This window comes from Lolium rigidum, chromosome 7 (genome assembly GCF_022539505.1).
Source record: "Lolium rigidum isolate FL_2022 chromosome 7, APGP_CSIRO_Lrig_0.1, whole genome shotgun sequence".
Lineage (NCBI taxonomy): Eukaryota > Viridiplantae > Streptophyta > Magnoliopsida > Poales > Poaceae > Lolium > Lolium rigidum.
In genome coordinates this window covers 264,540,952-264,563,601 of record NC_061514.1, presented here as the reverse complement: position 1 = coordinate 264,563,601, position 22,650 = coordinate 264,540,952, and the positions used below count along the sequence as shown (strand labels likewise).

Below are 22,650 nucleotides of genomic sequence, written 5' to 3'. Positions count from 1 at the left end.
TATAGGCTTTAAGCCTTGGGATAGAGGTAGTAGTGTCTAGAACATCTGAATTTAGACAAATGTTGCAGAGTTGTACTTTAATTTAATTGTTTAAATAATTACTCCATCTAATTTAAAATAAGGATCGCTGACTTAATAGAAAATTGTGTGTTTTTGAGATCGTGTGTTTTTATACTCACGCTCACATTGTTGGGCATTAGACAGTATTTAAGTGGCTACAAAAAAACCTCGCCGAAGAATTTTAAATGATAATGTTATTTCAGATTATGATACGTGCATGCTTACTTTGCAGTTGCAGCACACGCAAGAAATGCCAAGGGTCATGTGCGAGTCAGCATGCTTTGAGCATTTCACGGAACCGAGGGTGGCTTTGGGGCGAGGAGTTTAGACGTGCACCTGAAGTACATATTCTTCAAAAGTGCGGTTTGTAGACATCGTAGATTGTATTAGTTTATGTTCTTGTGTATCAACTCTTACTTTGAATCTATTTATGTGTTGGAGTTAAGACTAAGTGTGTGTCATCTTTTTGGCATGTTCTGTGATGGTTGATGTTTGTATTTTCACCATTTTCGATATGTTCATAGGTTAACGATATCATGTTTGTATTTTAATCATATTTTGATTTGTTTATATATATTGTTGCCCCGTAGCAACGCACGAGCATTTTTACTAGTAATTGTAAAAGTTAGCATATCTGCCCCGACAAATCTTTTGCCAAACTGAACAAAAGGCTAAAAAAGAAACAGAGCAGACACACAAAGTAAGGGATTCGCACAATATACGTGACCTGATTAGTATCTCTTTTATCTTATCTTTTGCAAAATCCAATTCATATTATACCATTGAAGTTGTATGAAACTGAGGGAAAACAACTACTGAGGTATTGATAGGCAACATCCCAATCACAATTACAATTGTCCTAATTATAATATGGATTCTGGCCTATCTGCCATTGCGAATCTTTTGCCAAGTTGAACCAAAAGGGAGAAACAGAGCAGGCACATAGTACTGCTAGATAAGGCGTGTCTTGGCATACAGACGCATAACTTAGGGGCTTAAGTATATAATAAAGCTGACTGAGCTAATACGACAAAACGAAATATATTTGTCCAACATACATACAGATAAGGTTAGTATAGCTTTTTATTAAAGCTACTATAAAATGACTTCAACAACAAAGCAACTCATAGTACTGCTAGATAAGACATGTCTTGGCATACAGACGCACAACTTTTGGCTTAAGAGCATCTCCAGTCGCGTCCCCCAAACCGTTCCCCAAAGGGATTTGGGGCACGCCGGATAAAAACGCGTTCCCAGCCGCGCGCCGCGCGCCCCAAAGGTCTTTTTTGTCCGGCGCAGTCCAATACGGTGTCCGGCGTCCCGAACCCGTCCCCGCTACACAGGGGACCCTCCCGGCATGCCGGACACAACGAAATAAGAGGCGAGGAGGTGCGGGTCCGACGCGTCAGCGGCTCGGATGCTCAATCGCCGCCTACGTAGCGATGGTGCAGTTGCCGGGAAGCGGAACCATCGCATTGCCAACCGCGTCGACCGACGCGCCAACCGCTGGAATGGAGTGCGGACTCCTCGGAAGAGCAACCGCCGCTCTCTTCGACTTCTGCGTCGCCGTTCATCCGCACTCAATAAGACTCGTACGTCGGCGTCGGCGCTTTTGGATCTTCAACCGGTCGCCATTTATCCAAGCTCACATCCGACACCTCCAACGAGAGCAAGCCTGCTGGATGGTGCCATTGGTGGGACAGTACCCGGACGCCCAGCAGCGGCGACGATTCCCCGCCGCCAGTTGACAGCGCGGAGGAATGGCTGGGCGTGGAGGAGGACGCGGAGGAGGAAGGGTCAGAGGAGGCGGCGGCGGCGGCCCGTGCGATGGCAGAGGCGGACGCGAAAGCGAAGGCCAAGGCCAAGGCCAATTCCAAGGCGCAGCCGGCGAGCACCGGCGATGACGAGGAGGACACTAGTTCCTCCGACGCGTCGGCCGATACCGCCTCTTCGGAAGAGGTGACGAGCAGGAAGCGCCACCGTGATGACGACAACGAGGCGGGGCCATCATCGAAGAAGTAGTTTAAAATAATTTATATGTAATTTAATTATGTTTTTTTCAAAATTTTATATGTAATTTGTTTATATTGAAACGATTTGAATATTAGTAAAGAGTTTTCTTCTATCTATTTAAATTATTTTTAGTGTTTGGGGCGGCGTTTGGGAGACGATACTGGGGAGCGACGTCCCCCAAACGCGCCACGAACAAAACACATCCCCCGAACGCTCGATCCGGTGCGGTTTGGAGGACGGTTTGAGGGATGCGACTGGAGATGCTCTAAGGGCATGTACAATGGTGATATCTTAGCAGTGCCACGTAGGATAAACGCTGAGGTGGAGGAAAGAGAAAGATAAAAAAGACTTTGTCTTCTCTTAGCTAAGAGATCCTCACCACGAATTTAGGATGTCTCGTTACAAAAGATAAGACTAAAAAATAACCCATTGTACATCATGTTTTATTGTTATATCTAGATTACGTGGTAGGATTAAGATAATACAGTCTTATCAACCATTGTACATGACCTAAGGGTCACACAAGAGTGTGACATAATCATTTTCTTATGGGTCTGATGGGACCAATTAGACGAGATCCCTCCTTCTCGGTCATATCTGCAAATGCGGTCATCCACTTGCGCTCACCCACAGCACTAGACCTGTGCACAATCTCTGCACCCTGCCTGAATCCCTTGAACTGGCGTTCCATCTCACCACGGGTACGCGATATGCCATGGATCTTGCACCACTGCTCATAGAAGGCCCACATGGCTTCATCCGACTGAAGTACCTTTTCATCAACATAGAGACGTTCATCGGGGGGGCCTTCTGTCGTTCACAGTAGGCATAGAGTTAAAATTGGATTTGTGGAAAGTAGGATCATTCATACCATTTCCCACCAGAGTTAATTTGATTGATTAACCTTGCAAGGCAGAACTAATATAACAAATTAACAGTCGGTATTTCTAAATCAAACAAAATGCTTGTTAGAAGTGTTTGGTGATTAGAACAACTCCTAATGAATTAATATGGTCCAACCACTGCCTGTTTATTCAAATATATCTGCTGACAATAAGAAACTAGCATATGTGAATTTCAGGATTTCGGTCATGCTGAACTCCGGAGCATTCGTATCAAGGTAAGAATAACTCATTTGCCGATTTCGGTATGCCAAATTCCGAGAGAAGCTAGGGATTACCTTCATCAAAGGGGATACAGCTGAGGTCTGCAAGACGAACTTCATGCAGGCTTGGGTCGGATGCCGATGAAATTTCTGACTTACGCCTGGCTTTCTCTTCTTCTTCTTCTTCTGATGACATGGGGCCTCCTGTCGTTCAGTAGGCATAGAGTTACAATTTGATTTGTGGAAACAACAATCATCTGTGTACTATTGCTCTCAGCGGAGTTAATTTGATTGATTTAGCATTGCAAGGCGGAGCTATTATAAGAAATATTGGTTGGTATAGTAAACCAGACAACATGCTTGTTAGCAGTGTGGTGCCTAGAACAACTATTAATGATTAAGGGTTCAATCCCTGCCTGTTATTCAAATAACTCTACTGATAATACGATGAATTTCGGGTATGAAGTTCGGAAGCATTCGTGCCGAACTAAAACTCCTTTAGGAGTTTCAGTATTCAGGATTCGTACCCAAATTCCGAAGGAGGCCCTTAAGCTAGGGATTACCTGCAGAGTAAACACGGATCGCGGCTGCAGGGCGACCGGCACCAACAATACCTCCAACGGAGGAGGGAGAGGCGCGAGTTGCGAAGGCTGCCCGCGCGAGCTTGGACACCAAGGAAGCCATAGCCTAGGTCAGGGTTTTGATCGGGGTCGCAGGGAATAGCCTAGGTCAGGGTCGGGGTCGGGGTTTGAGACTTTGAGGGGATAGATCTGGATGTTCCCCGCAGCGCCAGGCCCAGCCGAAAGCTTAATGGACTTCGTTCTTTCGATCCAGCCTATAGCTCCGAATAATTTTATGTTTGCACACTCGACTTGAATGGAATATGGTGATTTTTTTAAACAATTTGGTTGCAGCCCCGCCGTAAATTAATAAGGTTGTTGCCGACAAATTGTTACAAGGTGCTGAAAACCAGCTAACATGAAACGAAAACATCAAGCAAAACAAGAAAAAGAATGAAACATAGCTTGAGCTTCAAGTCCATTGTCCAGCCTTGCGATCCGATTAAAGAGGCGTTGAAGCTGGTGAAAAATACTTCTGTTGAGTGACTCACACCATCGTCAACCTCCAGAAGCCAAGCAAAGCCCAAGCACCATCTATTTCTACCTCCAAAGAGCTCCCCGCTTTCTCGCCCCGGATCAGAGGGCACCGTACCTGTCAGAGGTAGACCGCTCTCCCTGAGCACGCATGGATATTGGGAGTTACCGTCGGGGAGAAGGGCTCCAAGCACTCGCCTCGCCTCGCCGCGCCGCCACACCCACGAACATCATTGCCACCCGCAGCACAAACCACAACTCACCAGACCAAGCTGACAGGAGCACGCAAAGACGATGCCTACCAACCTCCGCCGACCTCATCCACCCAAACCCACTATCTCAAAACGGCGCCTCCAACGAGGGAACGGCACCACTAGAGTGCCGCCACCGTCCGAACCAAAGTTTTGGGTTTTCACCCGAGATAGATAGGACACAGAGGGAGGGGATACAACCTCGATGTCGCCTTCAAGAAGGAGAGCGGTGTCGTCAGCGTCGTCGATGTCGTGGCCGCCACCGTCGGCCAAGGGTTTCCCCAGTCCAGAGCCTGCATCCGACCACACCCACCAGCCACCGGAGGGAGTCCGGGGCCAGGGAGGTGCGACAAGCATCGCAGGGAGGAGCATCAACAGTCTTCAGATCTGGTGCCAGAGGGCCATCGAGGCGACCTCCGCACCATGCCCACACCCCCCGCCCCTTCACCGCCCGCACGGCCGAAGAACGCGGACTGCAGCATCGGCACCCGCCACCCGCCGCCAAGTCGATGTCGCCCCACCCTGCGCCCAAGGCCGCCGCCCTGGATCCATATACATGTGTTGACAGAGAAGAACAATATCATTTCAAGTCATGCAATTAAATATGTCACCTCGACCGGAGAAAGTAACAAACAGGGGGTTGCAAGTCTAGTAAGATAGACAAGCTCACAAGATTTTCCCGGGAGCTTTTCGCGGTGGCCACTTCCGTGGGTATCGGTGATGGCCCCACCGCCAGTTTTTGGCATAATTCCTGGCTCTTTGGGGCTTCACCCAGGTCTCTTTCCCCGGGGCTCCGCGAAACGAAGCCTAGGTGACGGACCTTCGGGAGCGTCCCTACGGCTTTGCTCGACTCCTTCTTCACGCTCTGTGCCTTGATGGCCCTTGCCCTGCTCACTCCCGATGTGGGTGACAAGTTCACCTAGAGGTTCTCAAGCAATGGTTCCTACTCAACATCATCGACATATCGGCTTCAGTTTCCAGGTGTGGTGGACTCCCCTTTCGTCCCCCTCATCTGGAAACCTTAGGCCACATTGTGCTGCCTTTTTCGCTTGGTTGGCAATGGCCCAATGGCTACTCGCGTCGGATTTGGGAATGGGTTTGAGCCCTGGCCATGGCTCCTTCCCTTAATCCCGCCAGTTGGGGCATGCACCATAGTGCGGTGGATTGGCTTTCTAGCCTCTCTGCTGGGCTGCCTAGTGCGGAAGGCTCCCGTATTTGATCTTGGAGTCTTCTCGTTCTTTGGCAGATTTGGTTGGAGAGAAATGCCCGCAGAAGTCATCTTCGTCGGTTACGTCTACCCGTGCAAAGATTGCCGATGAGGCTGCTGCCTGGGACCTAGTTGGCTCAAAGATCTCCACGCCCCAGGATTAGTCATTTATAGTCTTTCTCTTCTCCCGCCAGGGTTTTGGCTGAACCTGCTTGTTCGTGTTTTGTAGCATGGGCTTGTAGTATTGTTTTTTACACTGAAATATTCTTTTATTAATACATCGAGCAGCTCGCCTGCCGAATTCTCAACAACAACAAAAACAAGATTTGCCCATGAAAGGCCAAAAGAGAGGATTCCCGAAGAAAGTGAAATAGGGAAAAAACAAATCAAATCTCATGACTCAAAAAAGATGAACCCAAGACGAAAATAGAACTAACTCCCTGCCTTCAGCAATCAGCATCACTGCCACAAAGGAATCTCACCTGTATCCTACAGAGACTCCAGATGAAGACGTAAATTGTCAGACAGAAGCTGGTGCTGTGGGGCCTGAAGAAAGAGCCATTTTGGCGGGTAAAACCAGCCACACCTCCACAAATATCCGCTGGGCCACTCCCACTGCGCCCCTCCCCTACACTGCACCACCCATCCAAATCCTGCATCTCTTCTCTCTCTTTCATCGTATCACCGGAAGTCAGGGGAAGCATCTCCCCGTTCCATTGTTCTGCTGCTCAGCGATGGTCGTCGCCCAGGCCGCAGCTGTCGTCTCGCCGGTGGTGGCCGCGGCCGCGCCATCTGTTTCGCGGCGGCCGTCGTCGCGAGGGGCGAGTGGGACCGGAGGAGGGTTGGGGTGGCGCCGGCGGCGGAGGGGAGGCACCGGCCGCGGCCTCGTCATCGTGGACGCATTCGGCGGGACGTACGAGGACGGGTTCGGGGACGTGGAATTGGTACGTACGGTGCGCTTGAATGCGTAATGTTGATTTGTGCTAAGAAAATAAAGTATTAGATTCCACGGTCATGCCATTCTAATATTCTATGGCTCTGCTTTTGCTAATTCACCGAGCGTGATTTGTTAAATCTCAGTCACCTGAGGAGTCGGTATTTGCACATTCCGGAAACTGTCACATTGTACAAAATTGTACTCGCTTGAGGAGTTGAGTAGCATTACTCCGATTCTTAGGCCATTTTTGGATTGTACAAGAATTTTCATACAAGTTCTAAAGATCAACCCTTAGTTCTGTTTGAATTGAATGTAAAACTTGTAATATAAACTCTTGAAAGCTTAATATAATGACCCGTATGTTCCTGGCAATTTATCTCGAGCCAAATTTAGCTCGTTATATGAAAAGCTCTAAAACCCTGTTTGGACTGAGCATAAGATTTATATGTTCTCCGGTATTTTGTTTCAAAAAGAAGCCTAGTCATGGAGTTGACTCGAGATAAGTATGGCGGAGCTTGGCCTAAATGTTTTTGAATCTTACGGGAAACTACAACACATGAATTTATAGACATGGCTCTATGGCCGCCACACATGAATTCTCGTGGCAACTCGGATAGGGGAAGTGAGATTAAGCATGCAAAACTAAAGATTTTTTTTGTACGAACTTGGTCAAAGTTTACACGGTTTGACTTTACAAAAACCTAATACGCACTATATTTCAGCATAAAGGAAGTATAATCAAGATGTTGTTAGGCTACGGGATTCGGCTCTTTTTCATGAGTAGGGTTTAAAAAGGAGGTCCAAGCGGATCTAAGATGTCCGTGTTTTCCCTTTATAGTTGAGAGCAAAGAATTTTCGTTTGAACCAAATGGATGAATAGTGGCACCATACGAAAATTTCTTATTCATATATGTTTTCCTCCACTTTTACTTTGACCCAAACATGCTCTTGTGAAATTCACTCAGTCCAAATTAACCGTCCGAAAAATGGTCAAGATTGAGAAAATATCAAGCATGTTACAAATAGATAATTCCTTATGACATCGATGTGTTCTTTTCCATACTATGCTTTTGGAATGTCTCTTTTTTTTCTTTGAAAACCCTTTGGCTTGTTTTGATTTGCAGGAAATAATGAATTACTTCACTTACAAGGCCACAAAGACAGTTCTCTATCAGTTGTACGAAATGAATCCGCCAGCATACACTTGGCTTTATAAGTAAGAATTCTATTTCTTTGGCTCTTGTGTGCAAATTACTTTACCCTATAGGAGAGCTAGAATGGTATAAAGGACTTTCTCGAAATTATAATTCTCTTTTGTCAGTTACCTCGTCGACAACGATGCAAAAGAGGGTATACATTTCCTTAGAGCACTCACGAAGGTATCCTCTTCGTTTATACAGCAAAGCAGAAATGTGTTTCTGGTCATTTATTTAACCTGTTCGATATATATATACTAGGAGAGGCAAGACCTGGCAGAGAGGGTGATGGTCACACGCCTTCACTTATACGGCAGATGGATCAAGGTAACTGCAAGGGCAGAGATCCAATTCACTGATTCTAACAGGAAAATTTGAGGCAGAATACAGAAAAAGTATATTAACCTTCGCCGTCTCTGCATCTGAACAGAAATGCGACCATACCAAAATGTACGAGATGATTTCCAATGAGAACCTCGAGCTCATGCGCGAAAGGCTAATCGAAACCGTTGTTTGGCCATCTGACGACATGGACACCACCTGCAAGCAAGATTGATTGGAACACCATGTTGGAGTTCAGTAATTGCAGAACCCATGTAGGTTTTGGGTTTATACTTGGGTTACTCATTTGTGTATATAACCCCGCATGAATATAATAGTTTGATCTCATCTGCGCTATCTGGTAATGAACAATCAGGTTTTCCTTTGCTTGGCTTTAGCTAAAGTTCTTATTTTTTTTGTAAATTTAATAAGAGTGTCTGGCAGTAAACATTTACCCGTACTGCATGGAAGTTGACCTAGTAAAGCATTCTTCCATGTTGAATGATTGTGTTACATCACACCGAATTATACGGAGAATTAGAACGCCATAATCCAGTTTGCTAAGCCTAGACGTCAGATAGGGAAAGAGGAAAGAACCTTCATCCCGGCAGAATGTGTCTGAACTCATCCCTTTTGTGAAACTTTAGCACCAAATAAACTTAATCTGAAAGAATTTATTAATCTGGCCCTTTTTCATGACGCAGTGGGTTAAGGCCTCATGGGTAGGACCAGGGGCGGACCCAGGATAGTACATTTTTGAGAGGGGGCAAATAGGAGCTCATTAGGGGCAAAATTCTTGCTCAGTGGGGGCAATTCACTATCTAACCTGCGCTGAAAATGGCTATAAGTCATGGCGTCATGCAGACCATGGCGCCCTACCTCACAGCGCCATGTAAGGCGTGCGCCCTACAAAAAGTTTATTTTGTGAAATAGTTTCGTCCAAAGTTTATTTTGTGAAATAGTTTAGCCGAAGGGCCATTTTTATCGTTTTCGATGAGATATCGCATGAGAGGCCTGCCACATATAATAAATTAATAATACCTGCTCCATCTGCTGAACAAGCACTTTCCGAAAGCACCCAACAAGAGTACATATGGGCGGATATCCTCGAGTCGTCGACCTCGCTTCATGGCCAGCAATGGCGATGCAAACCAAGCCATGTCTCCCATATCTTTATACTCCCATATAGGAAAGGTCGATTCATTATTCAGGGCCGTACCATTATTTAACAGCTCCATCAACGTAAGCTCCAAATCTGAGCTGCCTCTCCCGTGGCTAACATCTGTCTTATCAACACCTATTGGCAGGCCGGCAGTATAGCACCCAAAATACCTGCAAGGCTATCAAAGACTGACCAAGTTGATAACTTGGTTATTAGCAGCAATATGCATACGTGACAACTTGTGAGCTCCGCAGAAGTTGTTTCTGTTCCTCTCCTTCATTCCTTACACCCCTCACTTCCAGCCCCCCGCCCCCTCACTTTTACCCCAGTCATGGGATCAAGAGCCACAGGAACTTGCTTCTTGGCTCTCCAGTTCTTCTTATACTTCAATTTGAATATTGCCCGCGTAAGTTCTCTGTCTTTCAAGCTGAATTTCACTGAATCCAACCATAGTGCATTGGCTGCAATCCAGTTCCAGGAGGATGCCTTCTACAACAAGGTCATCAGACTCACCAAGGACGAGCTGAATGACCAGATCACCAACAGTGTAGGCAGAGCGGTCTATACCGATCCAGTGCCTCTCTGGGATAGCACCACCGGTCAGTTAGCCGACTTTGCGACGCGCTTCACATTCAGGATAAATGCCACAAGCAACAGTTCAAACGGTGAGGGCCTGGCTTTCTTCCTCTCACCCTACCCTTCTGTGATCCCCAATAGCTCCACTGGTGGTTTTCTTGGCCTCTTCAGCACTAGTAATGATCAGAATGACCCATCCAATGGACTTGTGGCTGTTGAGTTTGATACCCACAATAACACATGGGATCCAGACAGCAACCATGTGGGAATCGACATCAATTCAATTGTATCGGTAGCCAACGTGACATGGAAAACAGACATCAATAATGGTCGGACAGCCAATGTATGGGTAACTTACCAGGCCAGTTCCATGAACTTGAGCGTCTTCTTGACCTACCTGGACAACCCACGGTACAGTGGCAACTCCAGCCTATCTTATTCAGTTGATCTCAGAAAGCATGTCCCAGAAAAAGTGGCCATTGGATTCTCGGCTGCCACTGGTACTGGTAGATTTGTTGAGCTTCATCAGATACTTTACTGGGAATTCAATTCTACGGATTTGCAGATGATGAAGGTTGAGAAGATGAGAAGTGTATTGGTCATAAGCTTGGCTACTGCCGTAAGTGTCGTGGTCTGTTCTATGGGTTTGGTTTGGTTCCTTCTGCATTTTAGGACTAGGAGGTCAAGAAAGGGGAAAGAAAAGAAGCTAGAGTATAATGAGTCCATTGACGGTGAATTTGAGAAAGGAAGGGGGCCAAGAAGATTTCGGTACAATGAACTTGTGGGTGCCACGAAGAACTTTGCTTTAGAGAGAAAGCTTGGAGAGGGGGGTTCGGTGCAGTCTACCAGGGCTTTTGAAGGATCAAAACCTCGACCTTGCCATAAAGCGAGTCTCAAAAGGGTCAACACAGGGGAGGAAGGAGTATATATCTGAGGTCAAGATCATCAGCCGGCTGAGGCATCGAAACCTTGTGCAGCTTGAGGGCTGGTGTCACGAGCACGGAGAGTTCATGCTTGTGTACGAGTTCATGCCAAACAGGAGCCTGGACACACACCTCTATGACAACAGTAACCTGCTAGCATGGCCACTGAGGTTTAAGGTCACTGCTGGAGTTGCATCCGCTCTCCTTTACCTCCACGAGGAATGGGAACAATGCATTGTCCACCGAGATGTCAAGCCGAGCAACGTTATGCTTGATTCTGCATTCAATGCTAAGCTTGGTGATTTTGGGCTCGCACGGTTCGTCGACCATGATCGAGGCTCACAAACTACAGTGTTAGCTGGGACAATGGGTTACATGGCTCCAGAGTGTGTCACCACTGGCAAAGCAAGCAAAGAATCTGACGTCTACAGCTTCGGGATTCTGGCGTTGGAGATTGCATGTGGAAGGAGACCGGTTGTGCTAAAGGAAAACGATGACAAGATCAGATTGGTTCAGTGGGTGTGGGATCTCTATGGAAGGAACGAGATTCTTAAGGCAGTTGACGGCAGGCTTGATGGCGCATTTGAAGAGAGAGAAGTTGTGTGCTTGATGGTTGTCGGACTGTGGTGTGCACATCCAGATTACAATTTACGACCTTCGATTCGCCAGGTCATAAGTGTACTGAAGTTTGAAGCACCATTGCCAAGCCTTCCCCAAAGATGCCTGTGGCAATGTTCTTTGCGCCGCCAATTTCTCTATGCAGGTTTTCATACAGCTCATCTGATGGGACACTGAAGGAGCAGGAGCTGCAGAGGTCCAATGGGTATGGAAAGACAAGCTCATACAGTGCAACCAATAGTTCAAGCTCGCCTCCCTCTATTCGACTGCCAGATGTGGGTTACTAAGTTTGTTGGTTCCTTTCTAGATGTTGAACACTTTGCTTTTGTTTGGTGCCAAATGTATTAGAATGGCACTAAAGTTAAACTGCCTAGAGACTGTTATTTGGCTGGATGCTGTGAACAGTATTCGTTCAATTACTCGTGTATATATTTGCCACTTATAGAACTAATCAATGAAATGTATCTTGGGTGAATTCATGGTGTTTATCCAGAGTGGTGTTGACAGTTGTTCTCATGTTTATTTATATGTGGGCTGTTGCACAACAAAACAAAAAAAATGTATAGGATATTTCATCACATGGTGATACAAATCAGGATCAGTTCTTGTAATAGTACTACATCAGGAAGGCCTAATCTTACAACCTATGAAAGCATATATACAATGAACACGCACCACTAAACCTATATCTTTCCTGTTATCTTTAGTTACTACAAAATGTAGATGTGTTCCATTTGAATTGACCTTACACCTAACTATCCAAGTGTTGGGATTTGGGAGTGTCTAATATAACATAGGTGATACAAATATATTTGTACTCCTATACAAAAGGGTGTACTCTAATATATCTGCGCCCTCATAAGAAAAAGGAACAGACTACTAAATAAACCATCATCATGAAGTAACAGTACGGAACCACAGTAGCACTGAACATCAAGAAATTGTCATGCCGAAAGCCCCAAACTACAGAATGTGAAATGTTCCTCGCTACCGAAGCATGTGTGTCAAAGGCCAACTAACACAGAGTTAATGACATGTACCATGGTAGGTAAATTTTCATGAAATGTGTAACTATACAAGCTAACAACTTGATCACGCTCCACAAATCAACCATAAATTGGACCAGCAGGAACGATTACCCAGACATCCAAAGCAGTGTAGAACCAATTTTCTTTCTCAGTTACACAATGTTACACTGTTCCGAACTCGGAACAAACATTTTCAGTTTAGTTTGTTACATGGTTTGCAAGGACGCGTTCAACCCTAACATTAGAATCTACTGGCATGGGAATAGGCAAGGAAACATCCATTACCTTTTGGCAGCTTCTTATTCACTTCTTGCCAGGCTGCTTCTTCGCAGTGAACCTGTAGACCACCGGACCGTGGCGCCAACCTTCCGGGGGTGGATCCTTGTGCAACACCTCAATGTCGAACACCTTCCTCGCCTTCCCAAAGAACTTCTTATCAGTGCGCTTCCACCTCCTCATGTGCGCCATCAAGAACACCACCTCCCCCTTCACGAAGAACCGAAGCGTCTCCATCAAGGGGTCAACTAAAGTCTCGTAGTAGACCACGTCCGACGCCACAACGAGGTCAAATCCAGACGCCGGCGCGGGGGCCACCACAGCCTCCATCGCGGCGGCATCGCCCCAGGGGAGCGAGACGACGGAGACGGAACCACCGCGGGAGTCGAGGAGGGACGCGTTGAGGGAGGCGTTGTGGAGGAGATTGGGGAGCGCGGCGGGGAGATCGGAGAGGACGGTGTGCGCTGGGAGGGCGGCGGCCAGGGCGAGGCCCGCGGCGCCGGTCCCGGAGCCGAGCTCTAGGATGCTCAGTGGACAGTGTGGGGAGGGGGCGCGCGGCAGGAGATGCGGGGAGGCCGGGAGGAAGCGCAGGAGCGTGGTGGCGGAGGGCCAGAGCTGGAAGGTGAGCCCGAGGGAAGGGATGGTGCGGACGGTGACGGGGGACGGGAGCGCAGGGATGTGGAACTGGTGGAGCTGCGCCTCGGATGCGGAGGCGGCGGCGGTTGAAGCGGGGAGGAGGTTTGGGAGGAGGAGTTGGAGATCGCCGGACTCAGAGTCGGAGTCGGAAGTAGAGGATATGGCGGATACGGTGGCGGCGGCAGCAGCAACAGTGGTGCGCGTGGCGGCGGCGGCGGCGGCCATTATACTCGGGGAGCAATGTTTTGGGGGTTTTGACTAGGGACTACCGTGGTTACATCAAAGCCGTTGTTTTTAATAGACTGGTCTACGATCGAGCCAAATGCTTGAGGATGACCAACCCAAAACCACAAAAATATATTGGTCTACTCGCTCTCCGTTCACAAATAAATGTACATGTCGAGTTTTCAAGATAAATTATGGAGTAGAGTGAAAAATATATTGGAAACATGCATCTCTCACCTTTAATTTTTCACCCCCAGTAAGCTAAATGCACGTAGAAACAAGAAGAACATGTGATCAATACTATTGGGTTTGATTTCCGTGCGATGAGAGAAAAGAAATTAAAGTACATTAGGAAGATAGGAGTACACTCTTTTGTGGACAAAATTTAGAGCTAGATGTACACTTATTTGAGGACGGAGGGGGTACGCCGGGACATTTCTGGCTCGCTAAAAAATTAGATGAACCAGCGTAAAACATATTTTAATAAAATATTTAAAAAACTGAAATAAAATTTTACATATAAAAAGACAAATTTTGATGCTCCATGGTAACTAGTCTTGGAACATTTTTTATTTTTTTAATAGGCCACACAAATGTTTTTTTCCAAAAAATTTAGTGCAAGAATGTTTGGATGTACGCGCAAAATTTTGTTTCAGAGTTTTTAAATTTTTTATCTTTTTATGAACTTTTTATAAAAGATTTACATGGACCTATGAACCAAAACACCACCTCTAAAATTCAATTCCGACTGCAAAGAACTCTACTTGCAAGGATTTTTTCAAAGCTGTAGGGGAGCATATTGGATAAGCTACTCACACGCGAGTTCTTGGTGCCACCGGTCCGTAGCCGAAGGGTGTGCAGATTTGCTTTTAGCGGAATAGGCACCCAACAACACTAGGTTCATGTCCAAGCAATTTTGAGAAGCTCCCCACGTTGAGCTGAATGCCTTCATACATAGGATTTTGCAACTTCTCGTCCCAATCTCCCAATCTTCCTTAGAATCTCTCGGACACCTGGCCATCTTACACCCTGAAGGCACCTATTATTACGCACGGAACAAATGCACCACAAGGTGGTAGAGGAAAAAAAATGTTCATAATCGTTTCTATTCTCACTAAGCCACCATCTAGCAACCGACAAAATCTTTGCCAATTTCTAAACCAACTATGGAAGAGACAAAACCCCATATATATCTAGCCACAACGCATCTGAAAAACACGTGACAAGCAATTTCATGTTCGTTGCAGAATAAACAGGTAAGATCATCAACATTTGTCTTCGGATTATTGTTAGTAGGTAATTTATCCCGAGAAAGCATCCATAAGAAAATATGTATCCTGCAAGGGATATGTAACTTCGAGACATCTGGAACATGGATTGGCAAAACTCCTCCAAAATTCACAACACCATAAAATAATTTCACGGAATAAACCCCAGATGGATGAAATAACCAACGGGTTTATCTTCCTCTTCTGAAAATTGATAAGTTTGAATCAAAGCGATCGATTCAGGCCAGCTATCAAACAAACTATGATTAATGGTGCACCTGAATGTGAGAAATTTGTATCATCCCACACATTTGGAATAATACTTTTCTATTGATTGATGATAACATACAAGTGCCAAAACAGGATAACCAGAGGACAATTTCCTAGCAAAATATCCCCACAAAAAAGAACCTTATTTCCATTTCCAACCATCCACCTAAAACCCACTTTAACCGATGTTGCAACCCAGATGACCCCTTTCCAAAAAGGAGAGCTGTGGGCATGTTTTGAGTGGAAAATATTCAGAAAAATATTATATTTTATGGCTAGCTATGATTTTCCACATTTTATTATAATATTCCGTTTTCTAAAAAATAAAGTCCAAATTTACCAGGGAGTCACCAATGTTATTCCGGAAAAGGTGAGCCATTTGAGAACTATTGATTTTATGAGCCCATTTTGGAACTTTAAAAAGGAAAGCAAGTACATAGGGATGCTAGCAATGCACGCTTGAAGTAGAATTAGTCTTCCTCCATAGGATAGCATAATCCACATCCAGCCAGCTAACCTTTCATAATTTTATCCAAGTATTGGTTGTAATTCTTCCTTCATCAGTTTAGCAAAATGTAAAGGTATTCACAATTATGTAAAAGGAAAACCATTAAGTTGACATCCAAATATTTGTGCAAGCCGATTGGCTTCTTCCTCGTCTGCATTAATAACTAGCACATCATTTCTATGGTAATTAATTTCATTCATGACATTTTTCACATTTCTAGCCATATCTACATTCTTTTCCAGGAATAATATGGTTTCATCAACATATTGAAGGCTGATGATACCTCGAATCAATACGGCATAAAACCCACATATCGTAGGATTTGCATTAGCTTTTGATCAGATATTTTGTAAAAAACATGAACCACCCAATTAAACAAAGTAGAAGAAATGGGAATACTGATGCGTGTAGTTGACACGTCCGTTGGGAACCCCAAGAGGAAGGTGTGATGCGCACAGCGGCAAGTTTCCCTCAGTAAGAAACCAAGGTTTAATCGAACCAGTAGGAGTCAAGAAGCACGTTGAAGGTTGATGGCGGCGGGATGTAGTGCGGCGCAACACCGTAGATTCCGGCGCCAACGTGGAACCCGCACAACACAACCAAAGTACTTTGCCCCAACGAAACAAAGTGAGGTTGTCAATCTCACCGGCTTGCCGTAACAAAGGATTAACCGTATTGTGTGGAAGATGATTGTTTGCGAGAGAAAACAATAGAAACAAGTATTGCAGACAGATTTGTATTTCAAGTATTAAAAGAATGGACCGGGTCCACAGTTCACTAGAGGTGTCTCTCCCATAAGATAAAAGCATGTTGGGTGAACAAATTACAGTCGGGCAATTGACAAATAGAGAGGGCATAACAATGCACATACATGTCATGATAAGTATAGTGAGATTTAATTGGGCATTACGACAAAGTACATAGACCGCCATCCAACCGCATCTATGCCTAAAAAGTCCACCTTCGAGGTTATCGTCCGAACCCTCTCCAGCATTAAGTTGCAAAGCAACAGCACAATTGCATTAAGTATGGTGCGTAATGTAATCAACAACTACATCCTCGGACATAGCGCCAATGTTTTATCCCTAGTGGCAACAAGACAACGACAACCTTAGAACTTTTCGTCACTCGTCCCGTGTGTCAATGCGGGCATGAACCCACTATCGAGCATAAATACTCCCTCTTGGAGTTAAGAGCAAAAACTTGGCCAGAGCCTCTACTAGTAACGGAGAGCATGCAAGATCATAAACAACACATATGTAATAACTTGATAATTAACATAACATGGTATTCTCTATCCATCGGATCCCGACAAACACAACATAGAGTATTACAGATAGATGATCTTGATCATGTTAGGCAGCTCACAAGATCTAACAATGAAGCACAATGAGGAGAAGACAACCATCTAGCTACCGCTATGGACCCATAGTCCAGGGGTGAACTACTCACTCATCACTCCGGAGGCGACCATGGCGGTGTAGAGTCCTCCGGGAGATGAATCCCCTCTCCGGCAGGGTGCCGGAGGAGATCTCCGTAATCCCCCGAGATGGGATCGGCGGCGGCGTCTCGCAAGGTTTTCCGTATCGTGGTTTTTCGCATCGTGGGTTTCGCGACGGAGGCTTTAAGTAGGCGGAAGGGCAGAGTCGGGGGCTAACGAGGGGCCCACACCACGAGGCGGCGCGGCCCCCTTGGCCGCGCCGCCTTGTGGTTTGGCCACCTCGTGGCCCCACTTCGTATGCTCTTCGGTCTTCTAGAAGGTTCGTGGCGAAATAGGCCCCTGGGTCTTTGTTTCGTCCAATTCCGAGAATATTTCGTTGCTAGGATTTCGAAACCAAAAACAGCGAGAAAACAAGAATCGGCACTTCGGCATCTTGTTAATAGGTTAGTTCCGTAAAATGCACGAATATGACATAAAGTGTGCATAAAACATGTAGGTATCATCAATAATATGGCATAGAACATAAGAAATTATCGATACGTCGGAGACGTATCAAGCATCCCCAAGCTTAGTTCTCGCTCGTCCCGAGCAGGTGTAAAACGATAACAAAGATAATTTCTGAAGTGATATGCCATCATAACCTTGATCATACTATTTGTAAACATATGTAGTGGATGCAGCGATCATAACAATGGTAATGATATGAGTAAACAAGTGAATCATAAAGCAAAGACTTTTCATGAATAGTACTTCAAGACAAGCATTAATAAGTCTTGCATAAGAGTTAACTCATAAAGCAATAAATCAAAGTAAAGACATTGAAGCAACACAAAGGAAGATTAAGTTTCAGCGGTTGCTTTCAACTTGTAACATGTATATCTCATGGATAATTGTCAACATAGAGTAATATAACAAGTGCAATATGCAAATATGTAGGAATCAATGCATAGTTCACACAAGTGTTTGCTTCTTGAGGTGGAGAGAGATAGGTGAACTGACTCAACATAAAAGTAAAGAGAATGGTCCTTCAAAGAGGAAAGCATCGATTGCTATATTTGTGCTAGAGCTTTTATTTTGAAAACATGAAACAATTTTGTCAATGGTAGTAATAAAGCATATGAGTTATGAAAATTATATCTTACAAGTTGCAAGTCTCATGCACAGTATACTAATAGTGCCCGCACCTTGTCCTAATTAGCTTGGACTACCGGATCTTTGCAATGCACATGTTTTAACCAAGTGTCACAATGGGGTACCTCCATGCCGCCCGTACAAAGGTCTAAGGAGAAAGCTCGCATTTTGGATTTCTCGCTTTTGATTATTCTCAACTTAGACATCCATACCGGGACAACATGGACAACAGATAATGGACTCCACTTTAATGCATAAGCATGTGGCAACAATTATTATTCTCATATGAGATTGAGGATATATGTCCAAAACTGAAACTTCCACCATGATTCATGGCTTTAGTTAGCGGCCCAATGTTATTCTCTAACAATATGCATGCTCCAACCATAAAGGTGGTAGATCTCTCTTACTTCAGACAAGACGGACATGCATAGCAACTCACATGATATTCAACAAAGAATAGTTGATGGCGTCCCTCGAAACATGGTTATCGCACAACAAGCAACTTAATAAGAGATAAAGTGCATAAGTACATATTCAATACCACAATAGTTTTTAAGCTATTTGTCCCATGAGCTATATATTGCAAAGGTGAATGATGGAATTTTAAAGGTAGCACTCAAGCAATTTACTTTAGAATGGCGGATAAATACCATGTAGTAGGTAGGTATGGTGGACACAAATGGCATAGTGGTTGGCTCAAGTATTTTGGATGCATGAGAAGTATTCCCTCTCGATACAAGGTTTAGGATAGCAAGGTTATTTGAAACAAACACAAGGATGAACGGTACAGCAAAACTCACATAAAAGACATATTGTAAACATTATAAGACTCCACACCGTCTTCCTTGTTGTTCAAAACTCAATACTAGATGTTATCTAGACTCTAGAGAAACCAAATATGCAAACCAAATTAGCAAGCTCTAGGTATTTCTTCATTAATGGGTGCAAAGTATATGATGCAAGAGCTTAAACATGAGCACAACAATTGCCAAGTATCAAATTATCCAAGACATTTTAGAGTTACTACATGTAGTATTTTCCAATTCCAACCATATAACAATTTAACGAAGAAGAAACTTCGACATGAATACTATGAGTAGAGCCTAAGGACATATTTGTCCATATGCTACAGCGGAGCGTGTCTCTCTCCCACAAAGTGAATGCTAGGATCCATTTTATTCAAACAAAACAAAAAACAAAAACAAACCGACGCTCCAAGCAAAGTGCATAAGATGTGACGGAATAAAAATATAGTTTCAGGGGAGGAACCCGATAATGTTGTCGATGAAGAAGGGGATGCCTTGGGCATCCCCAAGCTTAGACGCTTGAGTCTTCTTAGAATATTCAGGGGTGAACCACCGGGGCATCCCCAAGCTTAGAGCTTTCACTCTCCTTGATCATATTGCATCATACTCCTCTCTTGATCCTTGAAAACTTCCTCCACACCAAACTCGAAACAACTCATTAGAGGGTTAGTGCATAATAAAAATTCACATGTTCAGAGGTGACACAATCATTCTTAACACTTCTGGACATTGCATAAAGCTACTGGACATTAATGGATCTAAGAAATTCATCCAACATAGCAAAAGGGGCAATGCAAAATAAAAGGCAGAATCTGTCAAAACAGAACAGTCCGTAAAGATGGATTTTATTAGGCCACCAGACTTGCTCAAATGAAAATGCTCAAATTGAATGAAAGTTGCGTACATATCTGAGGATCATGCACGTAAATTGGCCTAATTTTCTGAGCTACCTACAGGGAGGTAGACCCAGATTCGTGACAGCAAAGAAATCTGGAACTGCGCAGTAATCCAAATCTAGTACTTACTTTACTATCAAAGACTTTACTTGGCACAACAAAACATAAAACTAAGATAAGGAGAGGTTGCTACAGTAGTAAACAACTTCCAAGACACAAATTTAAAACAAAAAATACTGTAGTAAAAACATGGGTTGTCTCCCATAAGCGCTTTTCTTTAACGCCTTTCAGCCTAGGCGCGAAAGTGTAACTCAAGTAACATCGAGAGACGAAGCATCAACATCATAATTTGTTCTAATAATAGAATCATAAGGTAACTTCATTCTCTTTCTAGGGAAGTGTTCCATACCTTTCTTGAGAGGAAATTGATATTTAATATTACCTTCCTTCATATCAATAGTAGCACCAACTGCTCGAAGAAAAGGTCTTCCCAATATAATGGGGCAAGATGCATTGCATTCAATATCCAAGACAACAAAATCAACGGGGACAAGGTTATTGTTAACCATAATATGAACATTATCAACCTTCCCCAAAGGTTTCTTTTTAGCATTATCAACGAGATTAACATCCAAATAACAATTTTTCAATGGTGGCAAGTCAAGCATATCATAGACTTTCTTAGGCATAACGTAAATACTTGCACCAAGATCACATAAAGCATTACAATCAAAATCTTTGACTCTCATTTTAATGATGGGCTCCCAACCATCCTCTAGCTTTCTAGGAATACAAGTTTCAAGTTTTAGTTTCTCTTCTCTAGCTTTTATGAGAGCATTTGTAATATATTTTGTGAAAGCCAAGTTTACAAACGCTAGCATTGGGACTTTTAGCAAGTTTTTGTAAGAACTTTATAACTTCAGAGATGTGGCAATCATCAAAATCTAAATCATTACAATCTAAAGCAATGGGATTATCATCCCCAAGGTTGGAAAAATTTCAGCAGCTTTATCACAAGCAGCTTCAAGCAGCTTTTAGCAGCTTCGAGTAATTTTGCGCGCTTTGCACTAGGAGTAGAAGCATTGCCAACACCAATTATTTTACCATTGATAGTAGGAGGTGCAGCAACATGTGAATTATTAGCATTGCTAGTGGTGGTAATAGTCCAAACTTTAGCTACATTTTCCTTTTTAGCTAGTTTTTCATTTTCTTCTCTATCCCACCTAGCACGCAGTTCAGCCATTAATCTTATATTCTCATTAATTCTAACTTGGATGGCATTTGCTGTAGTAACAATTTTATTTTCAATATCCCTATTAGGCATAACTTTCGATTTCAAAAGATCAACATCGAGGCAAGACTATCAACTCTAGAAACAAGAATATCAATTTTATTGAGCTTTTCCTCAACAGCATTTGTTAAAGGCAGCTTTGTGTACTAATAAATTCTTTAAGCATGGCTTCAAGTCCAGGGGGTGTATTCCTATTATTGTTGTAAGAATTCCCATAAGAATTAGCATAACCGTTACCATTATTATAAGGATATGGCCTATAGTTATTACTAGAATTGTTCCGATAATCATTGTTGTTGAAATTATTATTTTTAATGAAGTTTACATCAACATGTTCTTCTTGGGCAACCAATGAAGCTAATGGAACATTATTAGGATCAACATTAGTCCTATCATTTGCAAGCATGGACATAATAGCATCAACCTTATCATTCAAGGAAGAGGATTCTTCAACAGAATTTACCTTCTTACCTTGTGGAGCTCTTTCCGTGTGCCATTCAGAGTAATTAACCATCATATTATCAAGAAGCTTTGTTGCTTCACCAAGAGTGATGGACATAAAGGTACCTCCAGCAGCTGAATCCAATAAATTCCGCGAAGAAAAATTTAGTCCTCGCATAGAAGGTTTGGATGATCATCCAAGTAGTCACTCCATGGGTTGGGCAATTTTTAACCAGAGATTTCATTCTTTCCCAAGCTTGAGCAACATGTTCATTATCCAATTGTTTAAAATTCATTATGCTACTCCTCAAAGATATAATTTTAGCAGGGGGATAATATCTACCAATAAAAGCATCCTTGCATTTAGTCCAGGAATCAATACTATTCTTAGGCAGAGATAGCAACCAATCTTTAGCTCTTCCTCTTAATGAGAAAGGGAACAATTTTAATTTTATAATGTCACCATCTACATCTTTATATTTTTGCATTTCACATAGTTCAACAAAATTATTGAGATGGGCAAGCAAGATCATCGTAACTAACACTGGAAAATTGCTCTCGCATGACAAGATTAAGTAAAGCAGGTTTAATTTCAAAGAATTCTGCTGTAGTAGCAGGTGGAGCAATAGGTGTGCATAGGAAATCATTATTATTTGTGCTAGTGAAGTCACACAACTTAGTATTTTCAGGGTTGGCCATTTTAGCAATAGTAAATAAAGCAAACTAGATAAAGTAAATGCAAGTAAACTAATTTTTTTGTGTTTTTGATATAGAGTGCAAGACAAGAAATAAAGTAAAACTAGCAACTAATTTTTTTGTGTTTTGATATAAAGTGCAGCAAACAAAGTAGTAAATAAAATAAAGCAAGACAAAAACAAAGTAAAGAGATTGGGAAGTGGAGACTCCCTGCAGCCGTGTCTTGATCTCCCCGGCACACGGCGCCGTAAATTTGATTGATGCGTGTAGT

The 22,650-nt window shown here is 43.7% G+C and overlaps 3 protein-coding genes and 1 pseudogene across 3 annotated transcripts; 2 read left to right on the top strand and 2 right to left on the bottom strand.

Moving 5' to 3' along the window:
- Positions 1-2,453: 2,453 nt before the first annotated feature.
- Positions 2,454-3,881, bottom strand: LOC124669525. The gene is made up of 3 exons (XM_047206130.1): positions 3,742-3,881; positions 3,254-3,382; positions 2,454-2,883 (listed from the first exon to the last, which is right to left on the bottom strand). Exons 1-3 carry the CDS (start codon positions 3,860-3,862, stop codon positions 2,612-2,614), a joined length of 522 nt encoding a protein of 173 aa, XP_047062086.1. The 5' UTR covers positions 3,863-3,881; the 3' UTR covers positions 2,454-2,611.
- A 2,455-nt stretch (positions 3,882-6,336) lies between these two features.
- Positions 6,337-8,581, top strand: LOC124675062 (chaperonin-like RbcX protein 2, chloroplastic). The gene is made up of 5 exons (XM_047211123.1): positions 6,337-6,674; positions 7,792-7,883; positions 7,989-8,046; positions 8,125-8,190; positions 8,294-8,581. The coding sequence occupies exons 1-5, from the start codon at positions 6,465-6,467 to the stop codon at positions 8,417-8,419; spliced, it is 552 nt and encodes a 183-aa protein (XP_047067079.1). The 5' UTR covers positions 6,337-6,464; the 3' UTR covers positions 8,420-8,581.
- Positions 8,582-9,349: 768 nt separating this feature from the next.
- LOC124677670 lies at positions 9,350-11,894 on the top strand (annotated as a pseudogene).
- A 730-nt stretch (positions 11,895-12,624) lies between these two features.
- On the bottom strand, positions 12,625-13,628 carry LOC124672716 (protein N-lysine methyltransferase METTL21A-like). Its single transcript, XM_047208897.1, has one exon. The coding sequence runs from the start codon at positions 13,626-13,628 to the stop codon at positions 12,795-12,797; it is 834 nt and encodes a 277-aa protein (XP_047064853.1). The 3' UTR covers positions 12,625-12,794.
- Positions 13,629-22,650: the final 9,022 nt, after the last annotated feature.

Coding starts and splice junctions, on each gene's coding strand:
- LOC124669525 (XM_047206130.1), bottom strand. CDS start 3,862: ATGGCTTCCTTGGTGTCCAAGCTCGCGCGGGCAGCCTTCGCAACTCGC. Junction 3,383..3,741: donor GATCCGTGTTTACTCTGCAG/GTAATCCCTAGC, acceptor ACTGAACGACAG/GAGGCCCCATGTCATCAGAA. Junction 2,884..3,253: donor CTGTATCCCCTTTGATGAAG/GTAATCCCTAGC, acceptor TGTGAACGACAG/AAGGCCCCCCCGATGAACGT.
- LOC124675062 (XM_047211123.1), top strand. CDS start 6,465: ATGGTCGTCGCCCAGGCCGCAGCTGTCGTCTCGCCGGTGGTGGCCGCG. Junction 6,675..7,791: donor GGTTCGGGGACGTGGAATTG/GTACGTACGGTG, acceptor TTTGATTTGCAG/GAAATAATGAATTACTTCAC. Junction 8,191..8,293: donor TATACGGCAGATGGATCAAG/GTAACTGCAAGG, acceptor GCATCTGAACAG/AAATGCGACCATACCAAAAT.
- LOC124672716 (XM_047208897.1), bottom strand. CDS start 13,628: ATGGCCGCCGCCGCCGCCGCCACGCGCACCACTGTTGCTGCTGCCGCC.